The 21057-nt window shown below is 53.2% G+C and overlaps 1 protein-coding gene across 1 annotated transcript; it reads right to left on the bottom strand.

Annotated features, from left to right (window-relative positions):
- Window positions 1-16219: 16219 nt before the first annotated feature.
- Window positions 16220-18298, bottom strand: GBX2 (gastrulation brain homeobox 2). The gene is made up of 2 exons (XM_060107251.1): window positions 17776-18298; window positions 16220-16743 (listed from the first exon to the last, which is right to left on the bottom strand). Exons 1-2 carry the CDS (start codon window positions 18296-18298, stop codon window positions 16220-16222), a joined length of 1047 nt encoding a protein of 348 aa, XP_059963234.1.
- Window positions 18299-21057: the final 2759 nt, after the last annotated feature.

Below are 21057 nucleotides of genomic sequence, written 5' to 3'. Positions count from 1 at the left end.
CTGATTACCAGTGAGCCTGAGCACCTACTCCTAAATTTACTTGTTAATCATGTTGCTCATCTACAAAATGCCTGTTCATATTTTTTCTATTATTCTTTTACTGATTAATCTGTTTCTTTTTCATTCATAACAGTTTTTTTATTGTTCTTTATACAAATTCCTTGCAAAGATTTTCTTCTAGTTTGTGGCTTTTTAAAAATGCTCTCATTTGATGAACAGTGTATTTTGCAACTTGTTGAAGAAATCCTTTCCCTTAGAAAGAATACTTGAATGTTTGCTTCTAAGAATTTAAAATTTTTGTCTTTTACATCAACATCTTTAGTCTATTTATAATTAACTTGTGTGTGTGTGTGTGTAATGTGAGAGAAGCATCCAGTTTCTTTTTTTTCTGGAGATCATTAATTGCTTCAGCACTATTTACTGAAAGCTCTGTGATAAATCAAGTTTCCATATATGCATGGGGTATATGTACTAGGCTTTCAATTGTTTCACTGTTCAATTTATCTATTCCCATGGCAACACTATACTTCCCTAATAACCGGAACCTTAAAAGGCTTGATATCTTGTAGGATATGTCCTCTCACCATATCTCCTTCTTCATGTACATCATCATTATTCTTTTATTTATTTATTTATTTATTTATTTATTTATGGCTGTGTTGGGTCTTCGTTTCTGTGCGTGGACTTTCTCTAGTTGTGGCAAATGGGGGCCACTCTTCATCACGGTGTGCAGGCCTCTCACTATTGTGGCCTCTGTTGTTGCGGAGCACAGGCTCCAGACACGCAGGCTCAGTAGTTGTGGCTCACGGGCCCAGCTGCTCTGCGGCATGTGGGATCTTCCCAGACCAGGGCTCGCACCCGTGTCCCCTGCACTGGCAGGCAGATTCTCAACCACTGCACCATCAGGGAAGCCCCATCATTATTCTTAACTCAAGCTCTTCAAAAGCCCTCCTGGTTTTTTTATTAGAATCACATTGAAACTTCTTTTTTTAAAATTGAAGTACAGTTGATTTACAATGTTATGTTAGTTTATGGTTTACAGCAAAGTGATTCAAATATATATATATATATATATATATATATATTCTTTATGTGTATATATTTTTCATATTCTTTTCCATTACGGTTTACAACAAGATATTGAATATAATTCCCTGTGCTATACTGTAGGACCTTGTTGATTATCTACTTTATATATAGTAGTTTGTATCTGCTAATCCCAAACTCCTAATCTATCCCTCCCCGACTCCCTTCCCCCTTTGATAACCATAAGTTTGTTTTCTATATACACTGAATCTTCTAACCCAATTTGGGAGTAACTGACATATTTATGACATTGAATCTTTTCATCCATAGCTGTGGTTACTCTCTCTGTTTATTCTGATGTTCTTTAATGTCTCTCAAGAAAATGTTATAATTTTTCCTGAGTACCTTATATTTTGTTTTTTTTTAATGTGTCTCTCATGAATTTGATTTTAGTTTCCCCCTCTCATCCTTATGGCTTTTATTTGTTTTTCTCATTTCACTGCTTTGGTTAGGACCACTAGTTACAATGCTGAATAAAAGTAGTAATAATGGTTTTCCTATTTGTTTTCTATAATGATGGTTATTGCTTATTGTTTAACAAATTTAAAATAGGCTGAGAGAAAATTTTGCCCTACTTCCTGAGCATGGATCCCTTGTTTCTCTTGTTTGCTACCCCTCTGCAGCCCCTCAAAGACTATCTGGCTTGTGTTTTTCTTTTCTTTTGTTATTAATTGAAGTATAGTTCATTTACAATGTTGTATTAGTTTCAGGTGTACAGCACAGTGATTCAGTTATACATATACATATATATCTATTCTTTTCCCCACTCTTTTCCATTATAGTTTATTACAAAATATTGAGTATAGTTCCCTGTGCCATACAGTAGGTCCTTGATGTTTATCTATTTTATATATAGCAGTGTGTATCTGTTAATCCCAACCTCCTAATTTACCCCACCCCCTGCTTTCACCTTTGGTAACCATAAGTTTGTTTTCTATGTCTGTGGGTCAATTTCTGATTCGTAGATAAGTTCATTTGTATCATATTTAAGATTCCACATATAAGTGATCATATGATATTTGTCTTTGTCTGGCTTATTTCACTTAGTAAGATAATCTCTAGGTCCATCCATGTTGCTGCAAATGGCATTATTTCATTCTTTTTAATGGCTGAGTAGTATTCCATTGTGTGTGTGTGCATGTGTGTGTGTGTGAGTGTATATATACATAAAACATCTTCTTTACCATTCATCTGTTGATGGACATTTAGGTTGTTTCCATGTCTTGGCTATTGTAAATAGTGCCGCTATGAACACTGGGGTGCATGTACCTTTTTTTTAGTATTTACTTATTTATTTATTATTTATTTATTTTGCCTGCGCCAGGTCTTAGTTGTGGCATTCAAACTCTTAGTTGAGGCATGCATGTGGGATCTAGCTCCCTGATCAGGAATCAAACCCAGGGCCCCTGCATTGTGAGCACAGAGGCTTACCCACTGGACCACCAGGGAAGTCCCCGCATGTATCTTTTTGAATTAGTTTTCTCCAAATATATGCCAAGGAGTGGGATGCCTGGATCATATGGCAATTCTATTTTTAGTTTTTTAAGAAACTTCCATACTGTTTTCCTTAGTGGCTCCACCAATTTACATTCCTACCAAAAGTGTAGGAGGGTACCCTTTTCTCCACACCCTCTCTAGCATTTATTATTTTTAGACTTTTTGATGATGGCCATCCTGACTGGAGTGAGGTGATACCTCATTGTAGTTTTGATTTGCATTTCTCCAATAATTAGTGATGTTGGGCATTTTTTCATGTGCCTGTTGGCTGTCTGTATGTCTTCTTTGGAGACGTGTCTCTTTCGATCTTCTGCATTTTTTTTTTCATTTAGTTTGGTTTGTTTTTTTATATTCAGCTATATGAGCTGTTTTTGGAAATTAACCCCTTGTTGGTTACATTGTTTGCAAATATTTTCTCCCATTCTGTAGGTTGTCTTTTCATTTTGGAATCATGGTGCCTTTTCAATCACTATTTATTGAATGGATGTTCTTCCTCAGGCCATGGATGAGTGTCCACCTCCCTGAACCATATCACTGTCCGGTTTTACAAATTTTTTAATATTATAAATTCTTATATTATTTTTATATTATAAACTTTGCTAATTTGAAGAATTACCTTGGTACTTCATTTTGGTTTTAATTTGTATCTCTTTGAACAGTTTTATATGTTTATTAGCAATTAAAGAAAAAAGTATGCACTCCTGTACTCTGACACTTTCTGTGGCTTCCTGTATCAGTTAAAATAAAATCCAAGTTCTTCCCAGAGCCTCCAAAGCTTTCCATGGTCAAGTGCGTGGCTACCTCTGTGGCCCCATCATCCCATCACTCTCCCCCTTGCCAGTTTGCTCTGGTAACATTAGTCTCATTGCTGTCCCTCTGCCTGGGATGCTCTGCCCCCAGACCTGTGCATTTCTTGCCCCTTTACTTCTTTCAGGGAGCTACCCAGCTCTTACTTTATCAGCAAGGTTGTCCCCAACCCTCCATCTAAAACAGCACCTCCCACTCCCTGTCTACTTACTCTGCTTATTCTCCTTCCTATCACTTACCTGTCTTCACAACACCTGGCATTATTGGTTTATTTCATGCCCGTCTCACCGCATAGAAGGCAAGCTCCTTCTCAAGACCAGAACAGTGTCTGGCAAGTAATAAGTGCCCCATAAATGTTTGTGGAATCAATGAGTTTGCTTTTCACTTTCCATGAATTGTCCATCTATGCTCTTTCTCAGTTTCCTTTCCCTTTTATTCTAGTTCTTTATATGGAAATGTATTAATCCATCTTGTCATGTTTCTGACAAGTGTTTTTCCCTGTTGGTCCTTGTATTTTTAATTGTTTTATGATCTTTTTAATGAACAAGAGCTCCAGGTTTTTTTATGTAGACAGCTTTGCTATTCTTTCCTTGTGTCCTCTCCACTCGGCAGATAATTATTCAGCTAATCCTCTTTTCTAGGTTTTAGAGGTTTCCTTTTATGCATTGAACTCTTTAATCCATCTGTAATTGATCTGCGGTAAAGGTGGCAGGTGAAGATCTGTTGTCTCTTCCCCTAATTAGCCAGTTTTTCCAAATACCATGTATGCAACTATTCTTCCTTTTCCACAAATTTGTGGAGCTTTCTTTATCATAGATTATATTTTCATATATTCTAGAGTCTAATTCTGAGTAACCTATCAGTCACATCATATCATTTTATGAGCAATATCCCTGCAGACAGCCTGTCTGGGTATAAATCCTGGACCTACCAGTTGCTAGCTGTGTGACCTTGGGACAGTACTTAACCTCTCTGTGCCCTGGTTTTCTCATCTGCAAAATGTGGATGGCAATAATACAAAATTGCCACTTTGTAGGTAAAAAAATGCTAGCAAATACCAACAGTTTCGTATGGTAAAATGCAATACCTAGCTCTTAGGGTTGTTGTGAGGATTCAACTAATTAATGACTATAGGGCTCAGAAGAGGGCCCATCACCCACGGACATTAGATGTGCATTCTTATCAAAGAAGTGCCCCTCATCATTACACTTTTCTTTAAAAATTCCCCAGCTACAGAAGACCTAAACAGACATTTCTCCAAAGATGACACACGTGTACCAAGAGGCACAGGAAAAGATGCTCAACTTCGCTAATTATTAGAGAAATGCAAATCAAGTCTACAATGAGGGGATTTCCCTGGGGGCGCAGTGGTTAAGAATACACCTGCCGGGCCTCCCTGGTGGCGCAAGTGGTTGAGAGTCCGCCTGCCGATGCAGGGGATACGGGTTCGTGCCCCGGTCTGGGAGGATCCCATATGCCGCGGAGCGGCTTGGCCCGTGAGCCATGGCCGCTGAGCCTGCGGGTCCGGAGCCTGCGCGTCCGGAGCCTGTGCTCCGCAACGGGGGAGGCCACAACAGTGAGAGGCCCGCATACCGAAAAAAAAAAAAAAAAAAAAAAAAAAAAAAAAAAAAAAAAGAATACACCTGCCAATGCAGGGGACACAGGTTCGAACCCTGGTCCGGGAAGATCCCACATGCCGTGGAGCAACTAAGCCCATAACACACAACTACGGAGCCCGTGTGCCACAACTACTGAAGCCTGCACACCTAGAGCCTGTGCTCCACAGCAAGAGAAGCCACCACAATGAGAAGCCCACGCACGGCAACAAGAGTAGACCCCGCTCGACGCAACTAGAGAAAGCCCGCGCATAGCAACGAAGACCCAGTGCAGCCGAAAATAAATAAATAAATAAATAAATAAATAAATAAATAAAGTGGAAACTCTTTAAAAAAAAAAAAGACTACAGTGAGGTATCACCTCACTCTGGTCAGAATGGCTATCAGTATGGATGTTCCTTATAAAACTAAAAGTAGAGTTACCATGTGATCCAGCAATCCCACTCCTGGACATATATCTGGAAAAGATGAAAACTCTAATTTGAAAAGCTACATGCACCCCAGTGTTCAATTCAGCACTATTTACAATAGCCAAGACATGAAAGCAACCTAAATGTCCATCGACATAAATGGGTAAAGAAGATGTGGTGTGTGTGTGTGTGTCTGTAATGGAATGTTACTCAGCCATAGAAAAGGAATGAAATAATGCCATTTGCAGTAACATGGATAGACCTAGAGACTATCATACTGAGTGAAGTAAGCCGGACAGAGAAAGACAAATATATGATATCATTTATATGTGGAACCTAAAAAGGAACACAAATGAATTTATTTACAAAACAGAAACAGACTCACAGACATAGAAAACAAATTTATGGTTACCAAAGAGGAAAGGGGGGGATAAATTAGGAGTATGGGATTAACAGATACACTTTCCTCTATATAAAAACAAATAAACAACAAGGACCTACCGTATAGGACAGGGAACTATATTCAATATCTGGTAATAACCTAGAAAGGAAAAGGATCTGAAAAAATATATATAACGAAATCACTTTGCTGTACATCTGAAACTAACACAATATTGTAAATCCATTATACTTCAATAAATAAATGAATAAAACTACAAAACAAAAATTCCCCAGCTACATCCATCTGTTCATCCATCTTCCAGATGTACTCTAGCATCGTTTGGTCAAATTTCAGACGATTCTTCTGGAATTCTGATTGAGATTGCCTTGATGTTAGCAGTTAATTCGGGGAGCATGGACATCCTTACCACCCCTGTCCTCTCCCCCTACCACGCGCTGGTCTCCCATGGACTCCAGTCCCCTCTGACATGTCTGAGCAGAGCTAAAGGGAGAAGAGGAGAGAAAGGGGGGAGCAGGAACTCTCCTAGTCTGGGCTGGAGGGGCTGGAGGGGCTGGAGGGGCTGGAGGGGCTGGAGGCGATATGAGCTCATATTACTAAATCATTATTTCAAGACCAAGGTGGACTTGCCAAGAAGTAATGTCACTGAGAACATTTCCTGAAAGTATCATCGAATTCCTCCAGCTGAAGCAGTGGAAGCTCTGGAATGCTGGCAGGCTACAGACTTAATGGACTGAATTACTTGAAAATTGTGGTCTCTGATCTCATCAGGGACTTGGCTAAATATCTCCAAATTCGTCTATAAACCCCTCGATTTCTTTGGCAGTCCAGTGGCTGGGGCTGGGTAGTAAGGGGGGAAGAACTATTATTATTATTATTTATTGTTCTCATTCATTCATTTTGAGAAAACATTCGAAAGGCCCAGGTGGAGAGTGAGGTCAGCAGAGCCCCCTCAAGAGCTCCAGGCTGCCAGTGTGGACCCCCGTGAAGGCCTTCGTGCCCCTGAGACATACTGGAGGCCATTTCGGTCCTGAGCCCAAGGGATGGGATGTTGAACCACGTAAGTGCTGGGCAACCTCTGCAGAAGGGAAGTGCCCTGGGAAGGGAGAACTCCCACGGGGTGGAACTGCCCGTGTTCATTGTCAGCTCTCAGCCAGGGTGCCCGGAGTGCTGAGATCCCATGCAGCTGCGCCAGCTGTGGTTGGCTGTGACTACTGAGCTCGAATGGGCAGGATCGCTCCCACAGCTTCAGAAGCAGGATGAGGCTTAGAGGGGAGCAGGAACCCTAGAGCCCGGGGAGCATCTCAACAGAGGAGCCAGGTGAGCCCTCAGGGTGCTGAGCTGTAGGCAGTTGGTCATGCAAACACTGCTGTGTTGACTGGTGGCCCTGGGTGCCCGGAGCAGCCCCACTGTGGTCACTGGGGTGTGGGGAGAGACCCTGATAAATGCCTGTTCATCCGGTAGCCTCACCGCGGGAGCCTCTGCCCTGTGCGCCTTTCTTGCCCAAACTGGCTGGGGATGAGGGTCTTGCCATGAGCTTCAGGGCACACTGGTCTCCCCACACTGGAAGAAGCTGTCTTCCCCTTTGGCACTGAGTGCCCAAAGATGTGCATTGCGCCCAGGTGCCCATCGGGTCCCCATGCCTAGCAGAAGTGTTCTCAGCTGGAGACAGCTGCGTTCTCCTTGAGGGCACTTTTGGCTGTCATTTAACTGGGTCATATCTCTGACATTCACGGGACAGCCCCATACCAAAGAATTGTCCTGCCAGAGATGCCAAAAACACCAAGTAGAGACGCCCTGCCTATAGGTGGCGCTGTAAGGAGACGGCAGCCTCCAGAGATGAGGCAGGAAGACAAATTTGTCTTCACTTATTCATGAAGGAAAGTCCTTTGTAAATCCCAAATTAACAATTTCTCATTTAAAGATGGGCAATTATCATTCTTTTCTGGCAATTTATAGCTTTCAAAATCCTGAAATAGGAAAATTATTGTGGGGAAAAATTCCAGCCGTAGTCATGGAAAATGGAAATGCACTTCAAAACTATTGATAAATGTTTTTCAATGATCAATAGTTTAAAGCCCCAAAGTAATCATCACATACATGTATGTTAAATAATTGCTTTGGTAACACAAATATTCTGAATGATCGCATGAAGGTCTGTGGTCATTCTGCATGTGGGTGGCACTGTGCCCCAAGTTACTGGAAAACCAAATGACAAGTCTGACGAGATTTCACCCAACTCAGAGATTCTTTGCCTAAGCACAGCGACAACAATGCATTTAAAATGCTTATCTTAGTTTTCACAGTGCTCGTGCTCTTGCCAGTTTTCTAAATAATCCCACCAGGCTCCTCTGGAGGGAGATGGGTGTCCGTACCAAGAAGGAACTCTGCGAATATGAGGAATGATTCAGGCCCTTCTGAAAAGAGACTTCACGTCGTTATCTATAATTTACACATTCATTGAGACCTCCTCTGTCGGGTTTTCTGCAGAAGAACAAGTTAGAGCTGGAGTCCTGCCTCCACCCCAGGCCAGCCTCAGGGACCCACGACTCCAGGGCTAAGACGTCACAGCAGATCCGATCAGACAGCACATGTGGATCACTGAAGTCATTTGGTGTCACGGAGAAAAATCGAGTTGCGACAGTCTTCATGGGTTGAAGAGGTGTCTCCTGCTGCAGTGGTCCCCAGCCCATTCAGCTGTCTCCTCCCCACAGACTTCGGGCCCTTTGAAGACAGAAGGTGCCGGTGCAGGACTTGAAGCCTGTTTACCAAGTGAGCGAAGAGGGTGCTGCGGACTCCAGGCCATCTCCACAAAGGACAGGGTTGAACAATGGCCTCAGCTGTGTCAGGACAAACCTGGGTTGGGCAGGTGGAAGGGCTGTCACCGAGGAGCTTGAGGTCACACAGCAGACCCCAACCCAGAGGACGACCTGCAGAGACAGAAGTGTCCATGCAGCCCTTGTTTCTGTCCAGCCTTCAGCTGGGGAACCTGCCTCTGTTAGTATACAAATGGAAACATTGGCTAATCCTGGCTCCCTGTGTGCCCCTGCTCAGGCCCAGTGCCCTTTGCCCACATCAGCTTTGGTTGGAGAGTGAAACCCCCAAGCGTGGGAACCCGGGTGGTCTGCATTCAAAACTGTGCACCGAGGCCCTAAACGGGTTGCTGCTGTGGCCCTGATGTTACCGTGCACTTCATCTGTGTTTCATCATAAACCTCCCCAGAAACCAAGACGTCTTGGAGTTTGGAACCTTGTGCCAGGTCATCATGTGAAGGAAGAATGGTTTAGATGGGGGAAGTGGTTTGGTCGAGGTTAGCTAAGGGGAGCTCCTATTCGGATGTGACGTCCCTCCAGTGTTCTTTGCACTGCTCTGTGCCCCGTCTCTGGAATTTCATCTAAAGATGACAGACTCTTTATTTGAAGAAAAAGGGAAACTTCAAACAGGGCCAGGCATCTCCAGCCCCATCCTACCATCCCATATGCAGCAACAAGGGTGCTCGAAGCTCTGACTCACCAGCCCTTCCCCACCACCAGCCTTGCCCCAAAAGGCCAATACCTGAGTCCTGGCCCCCGACTCAGGGGGCTGCTGTGTGTGCCAATGGCCTTGGCCTCAGCACCCAAAGCTTTTGGATGGAGCGATCAGATTTTGGAGTGATCCAGGACCCACTGCAAGCGACACCCTGACTGGAGCCACTTCCCTCAGTCTGGCTGCTATACCTGCAGACAGGGAGCCTCCCCCTGTGTTCCCAGTAACTGTGAGATGGGTGGGCAGGTAAAGCACTGGATACAGGGTGGTGGTGTCTTTCCTGTTCCTACGTGCACCTTAGGCCCCAGCTACCTGGCTGGCCCTATGGGCGAGGCACCCTAGAAACTTCCATACAGAACAACCCGGCCTGGGTTCTGACAGCCTGGGCTGCACCCCGCCTCTGCCTCCAGGGAGGCCCAGTCCAAGCTGGGCTGGGGGCAGCCCCTCTCGGTTTCCTTCCGTGCTGTGGCCGGGCTGGGCTTTTGTCATTCAGAGCCCGGGCCGCGCTCCCTCCCTGGGGTCAGGCGGCCACTTGCAAACCCCCAAGGCGCTCAGCTTGCTGCAGGGTCCCCGCCACCGAGCCAGGTGCGTCTGCGGAAGTCGGGCTGGGGGCACGGAGAGGGGGGACGGGTGGGCTGAGGGATCTGAGTCGGCCCGAGCGCTGGCCGGGGGGCCGACTTAATGGGATCTGCTCGGTGTAATCTCATTTCAGCTTTTGTCATTCGGGCGGCCGAGGAGCCCGAGCTGGGGGGCCGAGCTCTTTAAGAGGACGCGCGGCCACACCAGAGCGGGACAGGCATGACAAAGGCGCGGGATGCAGTGGCGGGAAATAAAGAGATGAAGGCTGGGGGTGGAGCTCCCAGCGTGACGTCTGCCCCCCAGGCCGGGCTCTGCCCCGGGCTTCTACCCGGGCCCTAGGCAGCTCTCCGGCCGCGGGCGCGCCTTTGAATGGGTCCCCAGCTTGGGACTCCGGGCCCGGGAGCCTGTCCCCGGCAAGGTCGCGCGGGGCCGGGAGCCGCACGCGGGCCAACGGCCTCCCTGCCTCCTCGGAACCGCGGGGTCCGATCGCGACCTCCTTCCTCTCTCCCTCGAGGCCTAGGGGACGCCGACGGTTCGGGCAGAACTAGGGTCTCCCCGCGCTTTGGCCGGAGCTGCGCCGGCCTCATTTTCCTCTCCCTGGTCCGGTGTGTGGCCCCGGCTCCGGGCCGGGTCTGCTCGGCGGGAGGCGGTAGATTCGGCCCCCCAGCTGTGTGTGCTGGGGGACCTCCTAAAGGAGGAGGCGGGGTGGACCTCGGGGCGGGGAGGGAGCAGCCCAGAGTCCAGACCCGGGAGAGCCCCAAGGCCGGGGTGGGGTGGGGGGAGGATGTCATCCCAGAGATCAGAAAGGTTAGGGGTGTGTGCGGAGAGCTCAGAGGTCAAAGGGGACGGAGTGCGCTAGAGGGTGGGGGGTGGAGGCCGGAGACCAGACCCGGGGGCCTCCACGCGGTGGGACAGGAGTGGAGGTAAAGCTCCGAGGCGCAGGCCCGGCTTCCCGCGGGGGAAGGTGCAGTGCGAGCCCCCGAACGGCTCCTCCAGCGGGGTCGGACTCTTGGCTCTCCGAGATCCAGGAATTCCGAGAAACTCGGCAAAGCGGGCTTAGACGTGAGAGGGGAATCGCACAACTACACACATGCCAGCACTCTCCGCGCGCTCACACACCCGCCCACACTCACACCCTTGCTCATCACACAGCCGACTCCGCGCGGAGGGACACCCTCGCGGGGAACCTTGGCTCAGAGCTAGACATCTGAGCGCCGGCTGGAAGGGTTGGGGTTGAGGGGCGGCATTCCTTGGTCTGGTGGGGCGGTTTTTGGAATCCAGACCCGGCCTTGTTGCGCAGCAGCCCCGGTGCCTGTGGCGCCTCTCGCCCCACCTGCACGGAACTTCGTAGGGCTTCCAGAGTTTCGGGCCTGTCCTCTCCTCCCAGGGCAGAGCCGGCGGTGCGCGCCCCACCTCCGATGCAAGCAGATCGGTCCAGAGTGCTGGCAGGAGACCCTGGGCCCAGTTACCCTGGTCCGATGCCCATCGAAGGGAATGTGCTCCCAGACCTTTCCCCAAAGCCAGAGATGGTGGAAGTCAGCTTAGGTCTCTCACTTCTGAACTGTTCAAATCGGCAATCAATTTTTATGATGTAATTTATAATTTATGCAGGTTGTCTTCATACATATGGTGTTGCTTTTGTGTGTCGGGGTTTCAGGTGCTTTATTACTCTGACGGTGTGATTTGCATTCATGTTCGGTTACCAAGATCGTATCTCTCTTGTTTACACCATAAGGGGCCGAAATGAAGATTAACGCTGCCTCCCTTTGCCTGGCAACTCCTTCCCGGTAGACCCCAGACCTCGGCTCCCCTCTAGACCTCAGAGCCCAGCACACAGCTTTGGCAGAAAGAGGCCCCGCTGGGCCCTGGCTGTGTGGGAAGCCCTGGCACATCAGAGGGTCCAAGCGGACCACCTGTTCCTGCTGTGCATGCCTGGGCAGAGGCCTGGGGTCTCCCGGGACAGAAATAGGGGCACATACACAAAAGCGTCCTCACCAGGGAGGCTGAGCACGGGCACGCCACTAGGCCGTGTGGTCACCCAAGCCTCCTGCAGGTGACAAGAGAAGGCAACCGACTCTGCGGCCAAGGCCACGGAATGCGCGGTGCTCCAACCACTAGAGACCCCTACTCGGGACCGCCACAGGGAGCTGAGAAGGCCCCGAGGCGAGAATCAGGTGGTGGGTCAGATCCTGAGGCCGCCAGAGTGTCCCTCCCAGCTTCCTGTGTACCCAGCAGAACCCTCTGCCAAGGGGGACGGAGCACCGCTCTGCTTGGGACAGGCTCGGGGCCGGAGGGAGCGGCCCGGAGGCTTGCCAGACACAGCTGAAATGATTAAGCCAATTAAGCTCGAACAAACAGACGCAAGACTGAGCGGGCACTGACCCTGAGAGAAAGGGTGGAATGCAGGTGCTCCGGCCAGCTACACACCTAGTGCGGACTGGCCGGCGCGCAGACAGCCGTAGAATTGGGATGGTTCCGCCAGGCAAACCTGGTCTTGAGAGGCCTAGAAGGCCACCCCACCTCCCCCTCACCCCACCCCCTTTAGCTGAAAAGTCCCTGCGAAATACCACCCTGGGGATGAGGACTGGGCGGCAAAAACTGGGTGCAGAAGCATGTGCCCGAGTCTCAAAAATTCCAGCACGGGGCTGGGGTAGGAAAGTCCAAGCCCTGGTGCTCCGAGGGGTTCTCCCAGCCCCAGCGGGGAGCAGGGGCAGGAGGTTGTTTAAGGCCCAAGACCAATCTAAGAAGGCCCTGCCCCCAGAACGTGGAGACGTGGCTGCAGGTTTTCAAAGTACCCTCAGTTCTGCAAAGGCCAGGGGCACCCAGCTCCCCGAGGCTAGGGGCTAGGGCTGGGGCTGTGTGACTATTCCTCCGTGCCCCCCACCCCCGGCCCCCAGGATCCCTACCCTGGTTGGTGGATGCAGGGTGCAGACAGGCTCCAAGAGCCCTAGCGCAGGGAGGGGGTGGGTGCAGGTCTGCAGCGCTCCCAAGCGTAATTATTTGATCTGCAGATGTAAGTGGGATTTATTGTAACAACAAATATAGTGATGTCAAAACCCAACCTTGGATTAAAGCCGGCAGCCAAAGGGGAAGTGTATTAATTTCCAACAGCATCTCAGGCCAGAGCCTATTAGAACAAGCTATTCTTCAGGCCCCCCCATCAGAATTAATCATTGGGAGTTAATTTGAAGCTCAGACAAGTTGCTGTTAATTTAGTGCAGAGAGGACGGGATGGAATAAAAAGCTGAGGTGCTGGCCGAGCCTCGTGGGTCTCATTAATCAGCCAGCTGAGACGGCCTGGCTTGATTACAATTTGCAAAAAAATTCATTAGGGCCCGGGCGATTGACAATTTTTCTCTCTGCCTGTGATGTGACTCATTAGGCAGCCAAATGAAAGCCATGATGACAGCGGCCATCAAGCGCCGCTTGTTTATCTTCCTCCCCTCGGCCTGTCTCTCGGGCCTGGGCCTCCGTGCTGGGCTCTCAGGGCCGCCCGGTGTTCGGAGGTTGGGGAGGAGGGAGACGGAGCCCAGAGAGGGCAGGGGGGCCCAGCGGTGGCCGGCGCCGCGGTGTCCACCAGGGTAGGGTAGCCCCAGGCCCTGTACTCCTCCTGCATCCAAAGGCCAAGGACCAGCGCAGCTGGGGTGGGCCTGGGAGCTTGAGCCCCACCATGAGGCTTCCTGAAGGCACCCCCCTCCTTGCTAGGGAGCTTCACTTTCCCCCCAAGGTTTTTGAAGCCAAGGCTTTGGGCCCCTCCACTCTGTCTCCCATCCCTACCATGGGCTTTTGGGGAAGGTGGGTAGGGGTTACACCTGTTATGGTGCAAGGGTGCATGGGATGGGGGGCACGCCAGGATCTGCGGGGAGTGCCCTGCTCTCAACACCCGGGGTTCCTTCCCCAGACCCGGAGCGCCAGGTGGGGGCGTCCCCGCCGCGGAGGCCGCAGCCCCCCAGATCCTCAGGCCCAGACTCTGCGCCACCGGCCGCCGTTCTGCCAGGGGCACATATCCGGCCTGGGGATGGACAGGCCCGGGTATGGGGGGCGGGGACGGCGTCTCCACGGGCCTCCATTGCTGCGGCGGCGGCGGCCAGTGGCCAGTGCGGACCTGCCGCGAGCGGATGACGCCAACAGGCGACCCGGGCGCGATCACTGGCGGGCTACCGGCGGCATCGGCCGGAGCGGCGGGGCCTTGGGGACCGTGCGCCGGGCAGGGAGCGGCCCGGGCGCACCTCCCACCTCAGGCCCCAGGGCGCTGGGTGGGGGGCAGCAAGGAGCCTCCACAGCTCTCCGCTCCCCGCAGAGCGGACCGAGGCCCTCGGAGGAACGGCCACTCAGTATCACTGTGCTCAAAACCCAAGCCCGGGCCATCTTCTGTCCCTGGAAATCTTGGGAACGCGGCGGAAATCGGTGTCTCTGTCGCGCCCGGCCCTCACTTTGCGCCTTAAGTTCGGGCTGAAACCTCGGTCCCCAATGCCCCTCCTCCGCGCAGAGGTGACGGGTCGTAAGCCGTATAAATTAAGTCAATATTAGTATTGACCCACGGCGATGGATTTCGCCTTCTTGGACCGAGAACCGCGGTGAGTGAGGCGCGCGGCTGCTTCGCAATCCGTTCCCCGGCCTCCATTCTGAAGGCTGAGGCTGGCGAAGCCGCCGGCTTCTCTTCGCTCTTCGGGCTGCTGGTTTGGTGGCCGCGAGGGCTCTGGCACCGCGCCCCTGGGTCACCCGCGGCCTGTCCGCGGCAATCTCCGGAAGGCCTGGCCGCTCGCGTCCGGCCGGGCGCTTCGTGTCGGGAAAGGAGCAGCGCGCGGAACTGGCCGGGCTCGGGGGACGCGGTCCGCAGTGGTCGGGGAGCGGGATTGGGAATCCGGACACGCCCCTCCCGCGCCCTGCTGGCCGCGCCCCCCACCCCGAGGAGGGGGAGGTGCCCAGCTCTCACCCCCAGCCACGCGGACCGGCCCCCCAACTGGCCGGCGTTCCTCGGGGTGGGGCGGTGGTCGGTCCCGCCCCGCTCCGACCCCGCCCGGAGAGGGAGGTGCCCGGCCCGCGGGCGTTCACAGCCCGCCTCCGCCTCCGAGCTGAGCGCTGCCGGGAAGCCCAGCTCGGCTGGTTGGGTTTCTGCTCCCGTCGGAAGATCACGCCCGGAGGCTGATTTATGAGTGCTCGGCCCTGCCCCGCGAGCGAGCACCGCTTATTTTCGGGTCCGGGATGTTTGTAAGGAAACGCGTTCCCTCCCCGGCTGTCGGCGATTTAGAGAATCAGGAGTTTGTGCAAAGCCACCCATACCCACACCCACTTTCCCTCTTCCGGCGTCCACCTCCTCTGGCCAAAGTTTGCCAGCCTCCTAGGTACTGGTTAGGCTGAGCAGAGGGGAAGATGTTAGATTTCTAAGGTGAAAATTAGGTTTGCTCAAATTGATAACCCAGTTGGAGCTCTTGCTGGCCTATTTCAAACCTGGTGAGGTGCTGTGCGGCTCATGTCCGGCTCATGTCCGGCCGGCTTGAGGAGGCCCTGGACACGGGGTGTTCATCCAGTACTGGTCTCAGACCAGCTGCCTGGCCACACGCCGGCAGGCGGTTCCCTCTAAACAGTCAAATCTGGACAAACTTATGAGACCCAAGAATTGGTCTTTTCCCTCTCTCTCTCCTTTTTTATTATTCACAAGACTGAGACTGTTTTAATGTCATAACTTATACGAAAATAAGCTACATTGAAATAAATTAAACACAACGGAGACGTGCTTCAGACATGGCTCATAGGATATGCAACCCCAGGAAAGAAAGCCAGGCAAAATCAAAGCAAAGCAAATTTCCAGGCTGCCCCAAAATGTCTGCATTTCAGTCAACTAAAAAAGCCAGAATAGAAACAAAAATAAATGGAGACCCCAGTGTTTGTTCCTGCATGTGATGTTTACCTTTGGAAAAGTATGGAAAAGTGGCTGCTATGCGTGGCAGGTTACAGCAGAGGTTTTGTTCTCTTCTGGAATGTGGCTGGAGGACATTACTGGGTAGTTGGGTCCTATAACTTTCAAAATACAGCAGCTGAGATCCAGTCTATATAGACATCTAATGTACAAAGTAGGATAGTATAATAAATATTTAGTGTGTCTTCAGGTGTAGCTGTAGCCCCTTCAAAAGCAGTCTTTCAAGCCTGTTTCATGAATATACTCTCAATTTGCTTGGGATGTCCAAAGTTGGGGGGTGACTTTGAGTTTTGCCTCAAACACGGTGGAGTCCACCATGGGTTCCCTCGGGCACTGTGGCTTCTCCACGGTGGTCCAGGCCCTAGCCCTCCCTGGGCCCTCAGGGGCGGGCCTGCTCCAGCTGCTGATGCTGACTTCTAATGGCGAACCTGCTGACATGGACGGGGATGGGGACAACGATCTTGGGGTTCCTGGAGGGCTCCCCTGTCTTGGAATTGGCATTGCCGGCTTTCACCCGTTTCCACTTGGCCCGGCGGTTCTGGAACCAGATTTTCACCTGCACCTCGCTGAGTTTGAGGGCGTGAGCGATCTGTGAGCGCTCGGTCAGCGAGAGGTACTTTTTGCAGTGGAACTCCTTCTCTAGCTCGAGGAGCTGCTCGCTGGTGAAGGCAGTCCGCCGCCGCCGGTTCTTGCCCGTGGACGTGGTGCTGCCCGCGCCGCCGCCGCTCGGTGGGGTCTCCTCCAACGCGTGGCCGGGGTCTTCCTCCTTGTGAGCCGCCTGGCCAGTCAGATTGTCATCCGAGCTGTAGTCCAGATCGCTCTCCAGCGAGAAACTCTCCTCCTTGCCCTTCGGGTCGTCTTCCACCTTTGACTCGTCTTTCCCTTGCCCTCTGACAGCCCCGACTGAAAGCAAAACCAAACGGCGTTTTATTACATTTCGCACACTGGCCTTCCTTTCCCTTTCCCACCGTCACTCGGGCATTTTCCCCCCTTGGCGGATTGTCTTTCTGTGACATTAACACATTGTGATTTCCTGGCCTTTGAGGGGTGGGGGGGGCGTGAGAAAGCTCAAGGGAGAGGAGGAGACAGTACAGGCGACGGCCCTTTGCCCAGAACCATCACTCAAGGGGCCACCAGGCCTCCTCTGCAACCTCCCAGCCTCCCGCAGCTTAAGGCAGAAGTAACAGGAGGCCCGAGGCCCAAGAGAGCGTCCTCTTTGTCCCCGGGGTGGGGGCTGGGTGAGGACTGAGGGGGAGTTCACGATTCATCCTGCCCGCCCACCTCCCTCCCCACCGCCGCCGCCGCCGCCAAAATTCTGTGAACTTCAATTTCATCGCAGCCAGAATGAGTGCACAGGGAGGTGCAGGTCCCAGACCATGTCGGTTTTTGAGACAGATGATGTTGGTCAAAGGGAAGTTTTGTAGCCTTAGAAGAAGTTCCCACGGGACACCCCAGCACACACATGCGGACGCACAGCCTCCTAGGAATCCGATTCTCCCAGGCAAGCAGCAAGCCCGGTAAAAGGGTTTAATAGGTCTGGACGCCCTTCGGCACCCTCCCTGCAAAGACGCGCAGCCCAACCCCCCTCCCCTAAAGGCTGAAACCTACCCGGGATCCCAAGTCACAGCGCCGGAGATGGGGGAGTGCAAGACTCGGCCAAACTCGCCAGCAGATAAATTCGCCGCTTAGAGCAGCAGCTGGCCTGGGGCCCTGAATGCGCACCCCGCCCCCCCGCCCCCGCGCTTGTTGCGTGGCTCTAAATGCCCTCCGGAGGCCCCGCCGCGCAGCTCCTCTGCATCCTCCGGCTCCTCAGGCCGGGGGATCCGGGGCGGGGGGCGAGCGGGGTCTCGGCCTCACCCCCTCGGTCCCCGCGGGAACACGGAGCTGGCGCGCCCCCGCGCCCTCCCGCCCGGGTCGCGCGCGCCGCCGACTCACCGAGCGACGCCTGCACAGCCTCGGCCGCGGAGAAGGCAAGCAGCGAGCCCTCCTTGGCCAAGAAGCCTTTGCCATCCTCCGCGTCGGCTTGCAGCGCCTCCGCCTTGTCGAAGTTGCCACCGCCAGGCAGCGGCTGCGGCGCGAATTTCCGGGCAGCCGCCGCCTCCTGGTGCTGAGGAGACGCGGAGAAGCCGCCGGGCAGCGTGGCCATGAGCGTGGAGGTGAGCGCCATGCCCTGCGCCAAGCTGGAGCAGAAGCTGGTGGGCAGGCTGGGGATCTGGTGGTGAGGGTGCGCGGGCGGCAGCGCCGGCTGCAGCGCGGCCTGGGGCAGCGCGGGCGGCGGCGGCGGCGGCGGCGGCAGCACCACCGGCCGGTAGGGCATGAACATAGGGTAGCCAGTGTAGACGAAATGGCCGGGGCTGGGCTGCGGCGGGCTGCCGATCAGCGAGTCTATGCTGAAGGCGGTACTACTCCCCAGCGGGCGCTGCATCATCATCAGCGACGGCGGGAACGCTGCGCTCATAGACGCGCTCGGGAGAGGCCCGCGAAAGGCGAAAATTCCCCGCGCCGCGCCACCACCGGGAAGCCCGCCAGGCGCCGGGAGCACAGCTTGGTGCACCGGGCAGGGGCCGAGCGGGACCCGGAGAGCAGATACCCCTCAGTCCTGGGCCCGCTGCATGCCTGGCGGGAGCGGGTGCGGGCGGTGGGCGGGTGAGGCCGTGCGCCCCGGAGCGGCGCGGGCGCCCGGGCCCCGCGGGCTCTCCGGAGCTACCGCCCGCCGTTTGCCCGTCGGAGCCCGCGCGCGTCGCTTCCGCGGCCCTCGGCCCGGGCTCGCAGCCGTCTGCGCGTCCGTCTGTCTGTCTGGCTGTCGGTCGCCTCCTGCGGGCCGCAGGGGAGCGCGCGAAGCTGGCGCACTTGTCTTCGGCGGGCGCCGCCAGCACCTTTAAATCGCGCTCCTCTTTCTCATTCACATTTTGCCTGCCGCCGGGCCGGGCTCCCCTCACGTGGGGCCGGGAGCCGCCGCTTATTGGCTGCGCCAGGAGTGGGCGGGGCGAAAGTGGGGCTCCGCCCCTTCCACCAGGGCTGGCCGAGAGCAGGCAGTGGACGCCGCGAGCGCAGCGCGCGGCCCGGAGAGCCGGAGCTTGTGCCCCTGGCCCGCGCCGCAAAAACTTGAAAGGGGCCATTGGCACCTCCTAGGCTCGAAACTCGGGGCTCGGCAGCCTCAACGAGGCCGCCTCCAAGGGCGGCTTTCGGGGCTAGCGACGGCCGCGTCTAAACCGCGGGCGTTTTATTTCTTTGGTATATGCTTTGGAACAAACCTGCTGGGGGCTGCTGCTGCTCCCGGGGTCCGGGAGAGGTTCCCGGAGTTGGGGGCAAGGTCCTGCCCCTCCAGATCCGCCCCTAGGGCGCCGGCCGGGAGCTAGCAGCCCCTGCCCGCCGCAGGGAACCCGCCGGGTTGCTCGAGGCGCCCCCGCGTTCCCGGCGCCGCGGGGAGGCTGCTGCTGTCCCCATCCCGAGCTGGGCCCTCCAGTGAGCGATCCCTTCTCATTTTTCATGACATTCTTAATCATCGCACCTATTTACACACTTTGCCTGCGCACCAAAATAACAGCCACGATAATTATGATAATAAAGCGAGTCCTTTATCTGCTCCATCCTCGGGGAGGAAGGGGGGAGTTGCTGTGTCTCCAGTTTGTATAACGTGAGATTATCCTGATGAAAGCTTTATGATGTTTGCGCAAATAAAAGCTGCGTTTTGTAAATAGGCGCTAATTAAGCACGTTGGGAACGGAGGGAGCGCTCACCCCGGCGCCGCCGCCAGGTTTCCAGCGCGAGGACTCGAGGGTGCGCGGTTCCCCTTTGCCTACTGCAGGATGGAGCCGATTCCCTCAAGATGTTTCCCCTGTCTCGACAATGGTAAAAACCCAGAATTTGGGAGTAAAGGAATTGGCGGGGATGGGGTGAGTGTTAGGAATGTTCTTATCCCCTTCACCATGATAAAAACAAAACTTTCAGCTCTTGTATTCCCTTTTAAAATGGAATCCTTTCGTGGCAAGGGCAGACCGTGCAAAGCGCGCCAGCGCGCGCGGGGCTTCCACGCGCCTCCAGGGCCTCGGCTCCAACTTCCCGGGTCTAGACGTTCGCTCGGAACGGCCGACAAGCACCGGACTCGGGAGGAAAGGAGAGAAAAGCACTGTTACGCCGGTCATTAAAAATCAGCTCACGCCAAGGAGCTAGTGGTTGGGGAGTTGGCCCGTGTTGGACGTGTGCTATGTATCATTTACAAGCACATTTAATTGGGAGATAAAGATAAATCGATCTTTATGAATTTATCGACCTGATTCTTTGAAGCTCTTCTTTCTCGCTCTTCTTCTTTCTCTGGCTTTAACCCGAAGGCCCCCTGGGGGACGTCTTAATCCTGGACCACCTCCTCAGCCAGGAGTCTGGCCAGGGACCCCCTGCCCACCCAACGGGCCCCGGAGGAGTGAGGGGAGGGTGCATCCTCGGCGCCCCGGAGGGCTGAGAAAACTCGCTGTCTCCGCCGCCAGCCGCCCTCCCTCTCCTCGCCTCCTCCCCCCGCCCCCCCACCAGGACAAAGACGTCTCCAGCGCGTTTCCCCACTCCAGGCCGCAGTAATAGATGGCTCCGGCCGCAGGCGGTTTGAAAGGAATTCATTAGGACGCTGCCTGTATTGCCTCCACTCCCTTCACGCCCAGACCCCGAGGTGGCTTAGGCGGCGTGAGGGGAAATAAATTCCCGTTGGGATCCACGGGGAAGGAGACGTCTGTGGGCTCTGTAAGCGCTACCCCTCTTTCTCCACTCTTGCAAAAGAAGCACAAGAAGAAAAGGAAAAGAAAAAAAAAATCGAAGCCCCGGGCAAAAGTCTGGTTTCTTTATGAGTGTAATAAATACTCCCTCTCATTATGAGATAGTTACAGTCACACCGTCTTGGGCAGGGTTACCTTGTTTTTTGAATACTAAAGAAAAAAGAAAACGCTCGACTGCTTGATTTACGTTGATACAGCCGGGTCCCTTCACTGCTTGACAGTGGCATGTCTGTGTAAGCTGTTACTCATTTTACCTAAGCAGATTTGCCATCCACTTTGCTATTTTGGCATAAAAATGTTGTTCTAGGGATTTCCGTCCCCTGATTACCCTCCAAGGGACAGAGGTTCCTTTGATTATTTCGGTGATAATTCCACATTTAAAGTTCAGCAAGGAGATTGAGGTCCACTGAATTATAGGTACACTTGAAATAATTTGATGGCATATTATTTGCAC

This window comes from Mesoplodon densirostris, chromosome 8 (genome assembly GCF_025265405.1).
Source record: "Mesoplodon densirostris isolate mMesDen1 chromosome 8, mMesDen1 primary haplotype, whole genome shotgun sequence".
Taxonomy (NCBI): Eukaryota; Metazoa; Chordata; class Mammalia; order Artiodactyla; family Ziphiidae; genus Mesoplodon; species Mesoplodon densirostris.
Note: the sequence above shows the minus strand (reverse complement) of the source record. Positions and strands in the feature narration are given on the sequence as shown.